The following is a 13,990-nucleotide window of genomic DNA, read 5'->3' on the forward strand; positions in this document are numbered from 1 at the left end:
GGGGCAACATGAACATGAAGATCTCATGGGCAGCAGTGAAGCAAACAGTGGGGAGAGGGAAGGGTTCTAGAAGAATCAGTTTCACTGAGGATCTTTGTCAGACTGTGACACAAGGCATCTAACATCCTCTGTCATATCTTAGCTCTGGGTCCTCTCCAAAGGGCAGCAATTGTGTCTGTGTCAGTGCAATGTCAGTGTCAGGGTCTCAGCCTCAGCTTGGTCCCCTGTACCTGTGTCAGTGATCTCCAGTCCATGTTGGCACTCCCAATGTACAAGTGTTTCTTATCCACAATCCAGAACTTTGTGTGCAGAACCCCAGTGGTCAGTCTGGGCATATCCACCACTGTCACCTTGGCTCCTGCCAATGCATCAAACACACATTAACCCAACTGCATGTCCATAGAAACATTGGAAACAGGGTCAGACCCTTCAGCTCATCAACCCTTCCCTGCAGTTCAACACAATTGCTGTTGACCCTCCATCTCAACACCACATTCCCACTCTTGCCAATATTCTCAATGCCTTTGGTGTCTAGAACACCTGAGCACACCCTTCAGCCCATCCTGTCCGTGATGCCCCTTTCTCTTTCTACACTCAACCCACGTGCATGCAGTAGGATAGTCCTTTCCCTTGTCATGTTAAATTTTTCCAACTACACTTCCCATTTCCTCAGGAAAGCAGCCAACATAATCAAGGACTCTTCTCACCTTGGATATTCCCTCTTCTCGCCCCTCCCAGAAGATAGAAGATACAAAAGCTTGACAACACATACCACCAGATCAACTGTTGTTACGAAACTATTGACTGGACCTCTTGTACATTAAAGATGAACTCCTGATTTCTCAGTCTGTCTCCTCATGACCTCTGCACTGTACTATCTCCTCATGGCCCCTCCCTCCCACTCCTCATGACGTCTGCACTGTGATATTCTCCACTGGCACTGTACTATCTCCTCATGGCCCCTCCCTTCCACTCCTCACAACCTCTGCACTGTGATATTCTCCACTGGCACTGTACTATCTCCTCATGGCCCCTCCCTCCCAGTCATGACCTCTGCACTGTGATATTCTCCACTGGCACCGTACTATCTCCTCATGGCCCCTCCCTTCCACTCATGACCTCTGCACTGTACTATCTCCTCATGGCCCCTCCCTTCCGCTCATGACCTCTGCACTGTACTATCTCCTCATGGCCCCTCCCTCCCACTCCTCATGACGTCTGCACTGTGATATTCTCCACTGGCACTGTACTATCTCCTCATGGCCCCTCCCTCCCAGTCATGACCTCTGCACTGTGATATTCTCCACTGGCACTGTACTACCTCATGGCCCCTCCCTTCCACTCCTCACAACCTCTGCACTGTGATATTCTCCACTGGCACTGTACTATCTCCTCATGGCCCCTCCCTCCCAGTCATGACCTCTGCACTGTGATATTCTCCACTGGCACCGTACTATCTCCTCATGGCCCCTCCCTTCCACTCATGACCTCTGCACTGTACTATCTCCTCATGGCCCCTCCCTTCCGCTCATGACCTCTGCACTGTACTATCTCCTCATGGCCCCTCCCTCCCACTCCTCATGACGTCTGCACTGTGATATTCTCCACTGGCACTGTACTACCTCATGGCCCCTCCCTTCCACTCCTCACGACCTCTGCACTGTGATATTCTCCACTGGCACTGTACTATCTCCTCATGGCCCCTCCCTCCCAGTCATGACCTCTGCACTGTGATATTCTCCACTGGCACCGTACTATCTCCTCATGGCCCCTCCCTTCCACTCATGACCTCTGCACTGTACTATCTCCTCATGGCCCCTCCCTTCCGCTCATGACCTCTGCACTGTACTATCTCCTCATGGCCCCTCCCTCCCACTCCTCATGACGTCTGCACTGTGATATTCTCCACTGGCACTGTACTACCTCATGGCCCCTCCCTTCCACTCCTCACGACCTCTGCACTGTGATATTCTCCACTGGCACTGTACTATCTCCTCATGGCCCCTCCCTTCCAGTCATGACCTCTGCACTGTGATATTCTCCACTGGCACTGTACTATCTCCTCATGGCCCCTCCCTTCCACTCATGACCTCTGCACTGTACTATCTCCTCATGGCCCCTCCCTTCCACTCATGACCTCTGCACTGTACTATCTCCTCATGGCCCCTCCCTTCCACTCATGACCTCTGCACTGTACTATCTCCTCATGGCCCCTCCCTTCCACTCATGACCTCTGCACTGTACTATCTCCTCATGGCCCCCCCCTTCCACTCACAACCTCTGCACTGTGATATTCTCCACTGGCACTGTACTATCTCCTCATGGCCCCTCCCTCCCAGTCATGACCTCTGCACTGTGATATTCTCCACTGGCACCGTACTATCTCCTCATGGCCCCTCCCTTCCACTCATGACCTCTGCACTGTACTATCTCCTCATGGCCCCTCCCTTCCGCTCATGACCTCTGCACTGTACTATCTCCTCATGGCCCCTCCCTCCCACTCCTCATGACGTCTGCACTGTGATATTCTCCACTGGCACTGTACTATCTCCTCATGGCCCCTCCCTCCCAGTCATGACCTCTGCACTGTGATATTCTCCACTGGCACTGTACTACCTCATGGCCCCCCCCTTCCACTCACAACCTCTGCACTGTGATATTCTCCACTGGCACTGTACTATCTCCTCATGGCCCCTCCCTCCCAGTCATGACCTCTGCACTGTGATATTCTCCACTGGCACCGTACTATCTCCTCATGGCCCCTCCCTTCCACTCATGACCTCTGCACTGTACTATCTCCTCATGGCCCCTCCCTTCCGCTCATGACCTCTGCACTGTACTATCTCCTCATGGCCCCTCCCTCCCACTCCTCATGACGTCTGCACTGTGATATTCTCCACTGGCACTGTACTATCTCCTCATGGCCCCTCCCTCCCAGTCATGACCTCTGCACTGTGATATTCTCCACTGGCACTGTACTACCTCATGGCCCCTCCCTTCCACTCCTCACGACCTCTGCACTGTGATATTCTCCACTGGCACTGTACTATCTCCTCATGGCCCCTCCCTTCCAGTCATGACCTCTGCACTGTGATATTCTCCACTGGCACTGTACTATCTCCTCATGGCCCCTCCCTTCCACTCATGACCTCTGCACTGTACTATCTCCTCATGGCCCCTCCCTTCCACTCATGACCTCTGCACTGTACTATCTCCTCATGGCCCCTCCCTTCCACTCATGACCTCTGCACTGTACTATCTCCTCATGGCCCCTCCCTTCCACTCATGACCTCTGCACTGTACTATCTCCTCATGGCCCCTCCCTTCCACTCATGACCTCTGCACTGTACTATCTCCTCATGGCCCCCCCCTTCCACTCATGACCTCTGCACTGTGATATTCTCCACTGGCACTGTACTACCTCATGGCCCCTCCCTTCCACTCCTCACGACCTCTGCACTGTGATATTCTCCACTGGCACTGTACTATCTCCTCATGGCCCCTCCCTTCCACTCATGACCTCTGCACTGTACTATCTCCTCATGGCCCCCCCCTTCCACTCATGACCTCTGCACTGTGATATTCTCCACTGGCACTGTACTACCTCATGGCCCCTCCCTTCCACTCCTCACGACCTCTGCACTGTGATATTCTCCACTGGCACTGTACTATCTCCTCATGGCCCCTCCCTTCCACTCCTCATGACGTCTGCACAGTAACATCTACCAGGGCAGGTCATTCTCTACAACCGTTTCTCCTTTCGTACCATTGCCATGTACTGATATCTGGAATGATCTGCCAAGATGGCAGGCAGACAAAAAGCTTTTTGCTGTATCTTCATGCATCTAACAATAATAACCCAATTACCATTATCTAATTGCTTCTTAAACATGGACTGTCCACCTCAACACTATTCAGTCATTTGACCACCCCCCCCGTCTATTTGTCAAAGCGTTACAAACTCAGGTGCCCTTTCAAAATGCAACCTATTTTATCTCTCCTCATTCACATCTGCACAGAGTGGTGGTCCACTCCCTCTAAGGCAGGAGTTCCAAGGACCCCTTGGATAATGGTAGGGGTCCATGGCATAAAAAAGGTTGGGAACCCCTGCTTTAAGACAAGTACAGGCCGTCCCTGGTTACCAAGGGTTCTGTCCCGGAGAACTGTCTGTAAACCAATTTTTCTGTAAATCAGATATGGAAAAAAAATCCCCCAAAATGAAGATAAGAAGTCACCACCAAAGTAGTTTTATCTCCGCTTCCTGATGTACTATTCTAATATCGCACAGCACTGTTACCCACTTCTCTAGCTGACCATGTGTATCGCTCCACCTACACTTCTGATAATTCATTCACATCGTGGACAGGCAACACTTCCAAGCAAAACCCTGCACCTGGGTTGGATCTGCATTCCAGCCCAGTGACGTCGATGACAAGCAGCACTGGGTCACACACCTGGGAGAAGGAAACAACGAAGTCTGGTGTCCCACTGAACCACCGGCCAGAACTGTTGAAGCCTCTCACCCTCTTAAACAGCGCCATTAGCCCCAATCCCCATTCTCTGCCACAGGATCTCTCCACACACCTTCCATCCAGCAACATTCTCCCACCTCCAACACACTCTGGTATCCCGATCGCTCCCCAGCACCCCAGTTTCCTCACCACTCTGCTTCAGCAGATTAAGGTCGGCCAGAGTCTGTTCCTTGTTCGGCTTGCTAACAGCAACTCGGACTGAGAGCTTCCCAGATACTCTCTGCAGTTCCTTTAGTATAGCTTCCCCCTGAGGAGACAAGGCCACAGATCAGGAGGTTAGCGACAGGTGCAGACGGAATTCAGTGCAGGATAGCACGGGGCCATACATTCAGCAACAGGAATGAGATGGGGTGGATGGAGTCAACTGTGAGAGGCTGCAAGAACAGAGATCTGGGTAGGATGGGTGTGTTCGTATCGCCGAAGGAAACAGAGCTGGTTAGCCCAAGACCCAAGGGAAGAGCAAGGAATTTATATTAAACCCTACACAGCACAACTACAGTCACTGCAGGGGTTCACAGGGCAGCGTGAAGACCAAGAGGAGATTGACCTCCCCCTGGGCCTGACCAAACTGCCCATGGAGTTGAGGGCCCTGCCCAAGCTGGATGCTTGGCCTTCTTCCAGGGGTAGACTCCTGGCATCTCTGAAAAATAAAACGTGCTGTCAATGGGCACGAAAGAAGTGCTGGACACTGCGGGGAAATCAATTGCTTCCCAGATCAGTATGGCGATATTTTAATTCGGTTGAAGTTAGTCGGGTGCAATAGCAGCACAGTTGTTAGCACAATTCTTTTGTAGCTCAGGGTTCAATTCCAATATGATCTGCAAGGAGCCCCTGTTATGACCCCTTGTGGAATGCGTGGGCTTTCTCCTGGTGCTTCGGTTTCCTTCCACATCCAAACATCTTACCGGTTAGTAGGTAAATTGTCTTGTGAATTAGGCCAGGGTTGCTGCATTTGCGTTGGGCACGTGGCCAAGTGGTTAAGGTGCTCGTCTAGTGATTTGAAGGTCACTAGTTTGAGCCTCCACTGTGGTTGCGTACTTGTGTCCTTAAGCAAGGCACTTAACCACACATTGCTCTAGTGTCTGTGCAAGGAGTGGCGCCCCACACAGACCTCCAATCTGCACCTTGTAAGATATGAAAATGCCCGACGCGGGCCTCTCATGGTCTGAGTCGATGTTCCCCCCTCCCTGCTGCATAGTGCAGCCAGAGGGCCAGAGGGGCCAATTGGACAGTTTCTCTATCATCAATAGGTTCAGTTGTCATTGCAGTTTGAAACGATTTATTGTAGCACTTCCAATAAAGTTGCTTTTTTTCTTTGAAACCGGTATTGAAGTCAATGACCGCAGCACAGGATCACAGATGTGGGAGAAGGAGCGACGAGATCTGGTGAACTGATAAGAGCGGGTGTGGAGAGACCACAGGCCACAGTTTCAGAATGGACGTCCATTTAGAACAGAGATGAGGAGGAATTTCTTTAGCCAGAGGGTGGTGAATCTATGGAATTCATGACGACAGACAGCAAATCATTGAGTATCTTTAAAGCAGAACTTAATATAGAACAATGTTGTGCTGACCATGCTACCTACTCTAGAGACTGCCTACAATTTCCCCACCGCATAGCCCTCTACTTTTTTAAGCTCCATGTAGCTATCTAAGAGTCTCTTAAAAGACCCTATTGTCTCCGCCTCCACCACCGTTGTTGGCAGTGCATTCCATGCACCCACCAATCTGTGCGAAAAACTTCCCTCTATCACCCCCTCCCCGCCAACCTTCCACGCACTTTCAAACTATACCTCTTCACATTAGCCATTCCAGCCCTGGGACAAAGCCTCTGGCTGTCCACACGATCAATGCCTCTCATCATCTTATACACCTCTATCAGGTCACCTCTCATCCTCTGTCGCTCCAAGGAGAAAAGGCCAAGTTCACTCAACTTGGAGGATATGTTCTTGAATAGTCAGGGTGTCAAAAGTTACAAGGAGATGATAGGAGAATAGAGTTGAGAGGTACAATAAATCAGCCATGAAAGAATGTTGGAGCAGTCTCGATGGGCTGAATAGCCGAGTGTTGCTTCTACAGTTATGGACTAAGACCAAATGACAATGAAGGACTAGCCACAAGGTAGCATGGTAACGTTGTGATTAGCCTAACACTAATACAACGCCACAGACTCGGGTTCAATTCTGTCGCTGTCCGTAAGGAGTTTGTATGTTCTTCCCATGAATGTGTGGGTTTCCTCCGGGTGCTCCGATTTCCTCCCAGTCAAAAGGTGTACAAGTTAGTAGATTACTTGGCACGTAGGTGTAACACAGCGGTGCGAGCTCGCTGGGCTGGAAGTGCCTGTTACTGTGCTGAATCAATGAACTGAATGGGAGCCCGTAGGAGCTGTCAACTCCCAAATTTCTACAGATGTACCGTGGAGAGCATTCCAACTGGCTGCATCACCGTCTGGTATGGACGGGGCCCTTGCACGGGACCAGAGAAAGCTGCAGAGAGACGTAAACTCAGACAGATCCATCAAGGGCACTAGTCTGCTCTGCATCCAGGACCCCGTCAAAAGGTGATGCCAAAGGTGGCAGCCATCATGAGGGAGATTCAGGAGCTTGAAGAGCCACAGTAAACATTTCAGGAACACATCCTCCCCTCTGCCATCAGATTTCTGAATGGATAATGAACCAAGAACACTAGCTCAGTATGTTTTTTCCTCCTTTTTTAATGCACTATTTAAGTAAATTCTCTTTTTTTATATATATATTTATTGCAACTTATAGTTTTTTAAAAAAAATCATATATTGCAATGAACTGCTACTGCGAAATTTTACGATATATGCCAGTGATATCAAACCTGATTTGGATTCTAATTTCCTTGCAGTTGCTGTCATTTTCCTTCAAGGAGGAGGGATGGCAGAGTTTAGGAAATGCTGTCTGAGTGTCCTGGGCAAGTAACTGCAGTGTGCTTTGAAGGCAGGACACATCACATCTACTCTGTGGTGGTGGAAGTGAACGTTTATGTGGACAGATGGCAGGCCTGTTAGGAAGATTGCTGTGCTCACAATTTTCATGCGAGGTACTGAAATTGTGTCCATCTGGCCATCTGGAGACTGCTGCAGCACAGTCCTGCCCACAAGGGCACAGTTCACTGAAAATGGCCGTTCACGTAGACAGGGTGGAGAAGGCTGGCTTTCATCAGTCAAGGCATCACGTTGATCAGCAGGGACATTATAAAAGTCGCCCATGGGACCGTGCTTGGCCTATTGTGTACAGATTTGGTCTCCCTGTTATAGGAAAGACATTGTCAAGCTGAAGAGGGTGCAGAAGAGATATGGTGCCTACAAAAAGTATTCAATACGTTGGAAGTTTTCGTGTTTTACAACATTGAATCACAGTGTACTTAATTTGGCTTTTTTGACACTGATTAACAGAAAATACCTGTGTCAAAGTGAAAACAAATTTCTACAAATTGGTCTAAATTTATTACAATTATTAAACACAAAATAATTGATTGCATAATTACTCACCCTCTTCAAGTTAGTAACTAGTAGATGAACCCTTGGCAGCAATTACAGCCTTGAGTCTGTGTGGATAGGTGTCTAACAGCTTTGCACATCTGGACACTGAAATTTTTCCACATTCTTCTTTACAAAACTGCTGAAGCTCTGTTATGTTACATGGGAATTGCGAGTGAACAGCCATTTTCAAGTCCAGCCACAAATTCTCAACGAGATTGAGGTCTGGACCCTGACTTGGCCATCAGGACATTAACTTTGTTATTTTTAACCCATTCCTGTGTAATTTTGACTTTCTGCTTGGAGTCATTGTCTTGCTGGAAAACAAATCTCTCAAGTCAAGGTTCTCTTGCAGACTGCATCAGGTTTTCCCTGTATTTTGCTACAGTCATTTTACCCCCTACCTTCACAAGCCTTCCAGGCCCTGCTGCAGTGAAGCGTCCCCACAGCATGATGCAGCCATGTTTCACAGTAGGGATGGTGTGTTTTTGATGACGTGTGGTGTTTAGTCTGATGGCCAAAAAGCTCATTTTGGTTTCATCAGACCATAGAACCTTCTTCCAGCTGACTTCAGAATCTTCCACATGCCTTCTGGAAAACTCCAACTGAGATTTCATGTAAGTTTTTTTTTCCCAACAGTGGCTTTCTCCTTGCCACTCTCCCATAAAGCTGTGACTGGTGATGCACCCAGGCAACAGTTGTCGTATGTGCAGCCTCTCCCATCTCAGCCACTGAAGCTTGCAACTCCTCCAAAGTTGTCACAGGACGCTTGGTGGCCTCCCTCACTGTTCCCTTCTTGCACGGTCACTCAGTTTTTGAGGACAGCCTGCTCTAAGCAGACTTACAGCTGTGCCAAATTCTTTCCATTTCTTGATGACTGATTTAACTGTACTCCAAGGGATATTCAGGTACTTGGAAATTTTCTTTTATCCATCTCCTGACTTGTGCTTTTCAATATGCTTTTCATGGAATGGCTTGGAGTGTTCTTTTGTCTTCATGGTGTAGTTTTTGCCGGGATACTGACTCAGCAGCGATTGGACCTTCCAGATACAGGTGTATTTTTACCACAGTCAATCAAAACACCTTGACTGCACACAGGTGATCTCCATTTAACTAATTAGATGACTTCTCAAGCCAATTGGCTGCACCTGTGATGATTTGGTGTGTCATATCAAAGGGGGGGTGAATACTTATGCAATTATTTTGCGTTTTATATTTGTAATTGATTTAGATCACTTTGTAGAGATCTGTTTTCACTTTGACATGAAGGAGTATTTTTCTGTTGATCAGTGTCAAAAAATGACAAATCAAATCCACTGTGATTCAATGTTGTGAAACAATATGACACAAAAACTCCCAAATGGGGGGGGGGGGGGAAATACTCTTTATAGGCACTCTACATGAGGATGCTACCTGCTAGAGACTAGAGGGTCGGGGTTATACAGAATGGTTGGCCAGACTGTCTTATTCCCTGGAGTACAGGACGATGAGGGATGCCTTCACAGATGTTTGTAAAATCATGAGGGAATGCATAAGGTGGATGACCACAGGGTTTTCCCTAGGGTTGGGGAGACCACAACTAGAGTACAGGTGCAAGATAAGATGGGAAACTCGAGAGGTAACAGGTCAGTAAGTAGCAGGAATGAGCTGCCAGGTTCACAGCAATATTTAACAGGCATTTGAATGAAGGAAAGTGGGTTCGAGGGTTATGGGACACATGCAGGCAGCTCAGGCTAGCAGGGAGAATGCTGTGGCTGACATGGACTAGATGGGCCAAAGGGCCGGTTTCTCTGTTAAATTCATCTATGACCAAGGGTGGCCCATGCATCGTTTCCACTCCCGCGTGCCTGTGAAGATGTCAGTGATGGGTTACGGGCAGAGGTCACTGACACTGAGCACCTCCTGACCCACCTGCCTGGCTGTGGGCTCTGCTGTCTTCGTGTCGTTGTTTCTCATGGTCCAGTAGAAGGAAGCGATGTCAACGCTGCTCCCAGCACTGCTTAACAGCCTCATCCAACCATCAGAAATGGAGGGATTCCTGGTGAAATTGGGATCAAAGTGCATCCCTTCTGGAATGCTTTCGACAAGGGTGAGACTGGGAACAGAAGAATGATCTTCAGTAGGTGGAACTTGAACAAAAAAAATAATTCATTACAACGAGATCTCTCCCCGTCACTACATTTGGCTGGCACCCCCTCACAGAAGTGGCATTAGGTAATGGGTGGGACCTGGAAGCCAGGGCTGTAATACTGTCCCCCGCGACTCCCACTCACACCGAGGGGCAGGGAAACCTTATTAATGCAACGTTGCTTAATGTCATTTCCAGCGTGATAGAAAATTGTTACTCCAGATCCAACGTAGCACAAAACAAAAACACAAAACAATAAAAAAACAATACATATAAGATAGCTTATATAGATTGATTGTATGTCCATGAAGTGACACTAGGTCCAGGACAGTCTGTACACAAGGCGACTCTGACAGGAAATGATAAAGTAGTGGTGGAGGGTTGGGTTAGTGGGTGGAGGTGTTGATCAGCCTTACTGCTTGGAGAAAGTTACCGTTTTTAGGTTTTGTGGTCCTGGAGTATCCTCCCCCTGATGGGAGTGGGAATTAGTCTGTTCCTTAATCATTCGCAGATCTGGCACTGTCTGTACTGAAGGAATGCAGTCCAGATAATCAGAAAAGGCTGCCATGTCTCATGAGGAAATGCTGAACGAGCTAGGGCTTTTCTCTTTGAAGCAGAGGAGGATGAAAAGTAACTTGATAGAGGTGTACAAGATAACAGAAATAGACTGGGTGGGCAGCCCTGGGCATCCTGACTTATTCCTCAGGATGAAAATGGCTTTCACAAGGGGGAATACGGAGATTGGAGGAAACCATAGTGGGGAATATGGAGATTGGAGGAAACCATAGTGGGGAGAGACTGTCAGAGGCAAGTTCTTCGCGCAGAGAGTGCTGACTGCATGGAACACCCTTGGGGTGGTGGTAGAGGTAGAAACATTAGGGGCATTTAAGAAACACTTAGACGGCACATAGATGACAGAAAAATAGAGGTCTATGCAAGAGGAAAAGGTTAGATTGACCTTAAAGCAAGAGATCGGCACAACATTGTGGCCAAAGGACCTATGCTCAGATGAAATGTTCTATGTTAGTGACACCAACTATAGGTTATGCAGCCAAACCTTGTTAGCCTTAATGCTTCATAGAATAAATCTTTATTAGGAGAGAACTTGACTTCTACTGGAAAAATCTGCACTTAGAAGCCACTTTATTAGGTACACCTACTCATTAATGCAAATACCTAATCAGCCGATCATGTGGCAACAACTCAATGCATGGAAGCATGCAGACATGGTCAAGAGGTTCAGTTGTTGTTCAGACCAAACATCAGAATGGGGAAGAAATGTGACCTGTGACATTGACCATGGAATGATTGCTGGTGCCAGACAGGGAGGTTTGAGTATCTCAGAAAATGCTCACCTCTTGGGATTTTCATGAACAGTCTCGAGAGTTTAAAGAGAATGGTGTGAAAAACAAAAAATATCCAGTGAGTAGCAGTTCTGTGGGACAAAACACCTTGCTAATGAGAGGTCAGAGGAGAATGGCCAGATTGGTTCAAGCTGACAGGGAGGTGACAGTAACTCAAATAACCACATGTTACAACAGTGGTGTGCAGAAGTGCAGCTCTAAATGCACAGCATGTCAAACCTAGAAGTGGATGGGCTACAACAGCAGGAGATCACAAAGACACACTCAGTGGCCACTTTATTAGCTGACAGAAGTAAACCTGCTACAACAGGGCGCACCACTGCCAATGCCACAGAATACACCCAGGATACACTGCTGCCAATCTGTTCCCCGGGATACCAGCAGGAGATGATGGAATTTGACACTCCTCCCTCCCCCAACCCCCAACCCGCCCAGATAATTGGAGAAACCACTACAGCCCAGCATTCCCAAGGCTAGGCTAACCTCAGGAGGCTGAACAGCCCGCTATGCCATGGGGTACCTGCAGGGGTCAGTGCAAGCCTTGCTCTGGTCCTCGTCTGGCTGTAGCTCTCCGCCCTGCGTCCGAGCCGTGTGGCTGACTCGCTGGTTGAGTGGGAAAAGCAGCAGCTGCACCAGCATCACGAGGACGAGGATGAGGATGACAGACAGCACCATGGCTGCCTCTCGGTAGATCTGAAGCAGGAAGATTCACATTCAGTGTGGGCTAAAACAGCAACACTGCACCCCCACCCAACAATCTGTCCACAAACCTCTCCACACAGGCCCTTCCAGAGAGACACTGCAGTCGGTAAAAGCAAGGCACAGGGCAAATTCTGATAATGCATTCTGGCTGTTGCAGACCAGCAGATTTCCCAGACTGTTAGATGTTGCTTCCACTAATATCGATTATTATACTGCTGAAACTCCTTGGAGTTTAGAAGAATGAGGGGGGACCTCACAGAAACATTTCGAATGTTGAAAGACATGGACAGAGTGGATGTGGCAAAGTTGTTTCCCAGGATGGGGGAGTCTAGTATGAGAGGGCATGACTTACAGATTGAAGGGCGCCCGTTCAGAACAGAGATGCGAAGACATTTTTTAGCAGAGGGTGGTGAACCTATGGAATTTGTTGCCAGGGGCGGCAGTGGAGGCCAAGTCATTGAGTGTATTTAAGGCAGAGATTGATAGGTATGTGAGTAGCCAGGGTAGCAAAGGTTATGGTGAGAAGGCGGGGCAGTGGAACTAAATGGGAGAATGGATCAGCTCATGATAAAATGGCAGAGCAGACTCGATGGGCCGAATGGCCGACTTCTGCTCCTTTGTCTTATTTCTTACGGAAACTATCCTGACTGGTTGCATCATGCTCTGGTGTGGTAATTCAAATGTGCAAGAACATAGGAAGCTGCAGAGTAATGGACTCAGCTGAATACATCACGGGCACATCCCTCTCCCCCACCGTCAGTAGTATCTACAGGAGGTGTCAGCTGAAGAGGGCTACCTCTGTCAGAGGACCCCATCATCTGGGCCATGCACAGCACCATCAGGCAGGAGGTACAGAAGCCTGAAGTCCTGCCTGACTCAAGTCCAAGAACAGCTGCTTCCCTTTAACCATTCAGTTCTTCAACCAGCCTGCACAACCCTATTCTCTACCCCAGCATAGCAACACTACCATCACTTTGCATTACAATTTGGTCCTATTGTGTCCTTTCGTGTATAACTGTTGTTATTAATTTATTGTTTTCTTGTAAATGCTTAACTGAATTTATGTTTGCAGCCTCTGATGCTGCTGCAAATAAGGTTTTAATCACAGTGTATACATGCAGAACAATAAACTCCATTTTGACGCACTAGCATTCTGACTGGACACCCACCACTCACTTTCAGCACCTACCCCATGACAAAGAAGTTTCCGAGTTCACTCTGGAACTGCCCTGCTCTAGTCGGCAGATCAGGTCACACAAGAACGTACAAACTTGTTATGAGTTGTCCTTTCAGAGGAGACTCCCCCCCAGCTCTGACGGTGTCCACTGTGATTCTCTCAAAAGGGTCATCTGCTAATTGTGTACACACATTAACCCAGCCTGTGTAACCTGTGATGATATCACGTGCAATGATCTGCCAGTACATGGCTGGACAGAGCACTGAGCATGCACGGGATTGCTAGAATGTTCCAGCACGTGGCGGGGTTAAGACATGTTTGTTTATTACTGTAAATAAAAGTTCTCTAATTCTTCCAGAATATGATACTTTACTGTTAACCCATGGTACGTTTAAACAGAAGTAACATAACATGGTGTCAGAAGTGGTTCTGGGAGAATAATACGGGAAGATCAAGAATCGAAGATAATCGAAAAAAAAGTTTGAACTGTGAACAGTAAAATGAAAGATTTACAACCCCCACCAAAATTGCAGCTGACTGGCAATGTAGCTGAGAATGGGAGGATATTCAAGCAACGTTTG

General features: G+C 48.2%; 1 protein-coding gene across 4 annotated transcripts in view; it reads right to left on the minus strand.

The window, feature by feature from the left end:
- pld3 (phospholipase D family member 3) overlaps positions 1-13,990 on the minus strand; it is a 48,685-nt gene that overhangs the window by 22,002 nt on the left and 12,693 nt on the right. For all 4 annotated transcript variants that reach the window (XM_072270135.1, XM_072270132.1, XM_072270133.1 and 1 more), the window contains 4 exons: positions 12,051-12,223; positions 9,950-10,133; positions 4,662-4,779; positions 231-358 (listed from right to left, as the gene is read on the minus strand). In XM_072270135.1, coding sequence (XP_072126236.1) covers positions 231-358; positions 4,662-4,779; positions 9,950-10,133; positions 12,051-12,223 — 603 coding nt within the window. The remainder of the gene's footprint in view (positions 1-230; positions 359-4,661; positions 4,780-9,949; positions 10,134-12,050; positions 12,224-13,990) is intronic.

Source organism: Mobula birostris, chromosome 10, assembly GCF_030028105.1.
Source record: "Mobula birostris isolate sMobBir1 chromosome 10, sMobBir1.hap1, whole genome shotgun sequence".
Taxonomy (NCBI): domain Eukaryota; kingdom Metazoa; phylum Chordata; class Chondrichthyes; order Myliobatiformes; family Myliobatidae; genus Mobula; species Mobula birostris.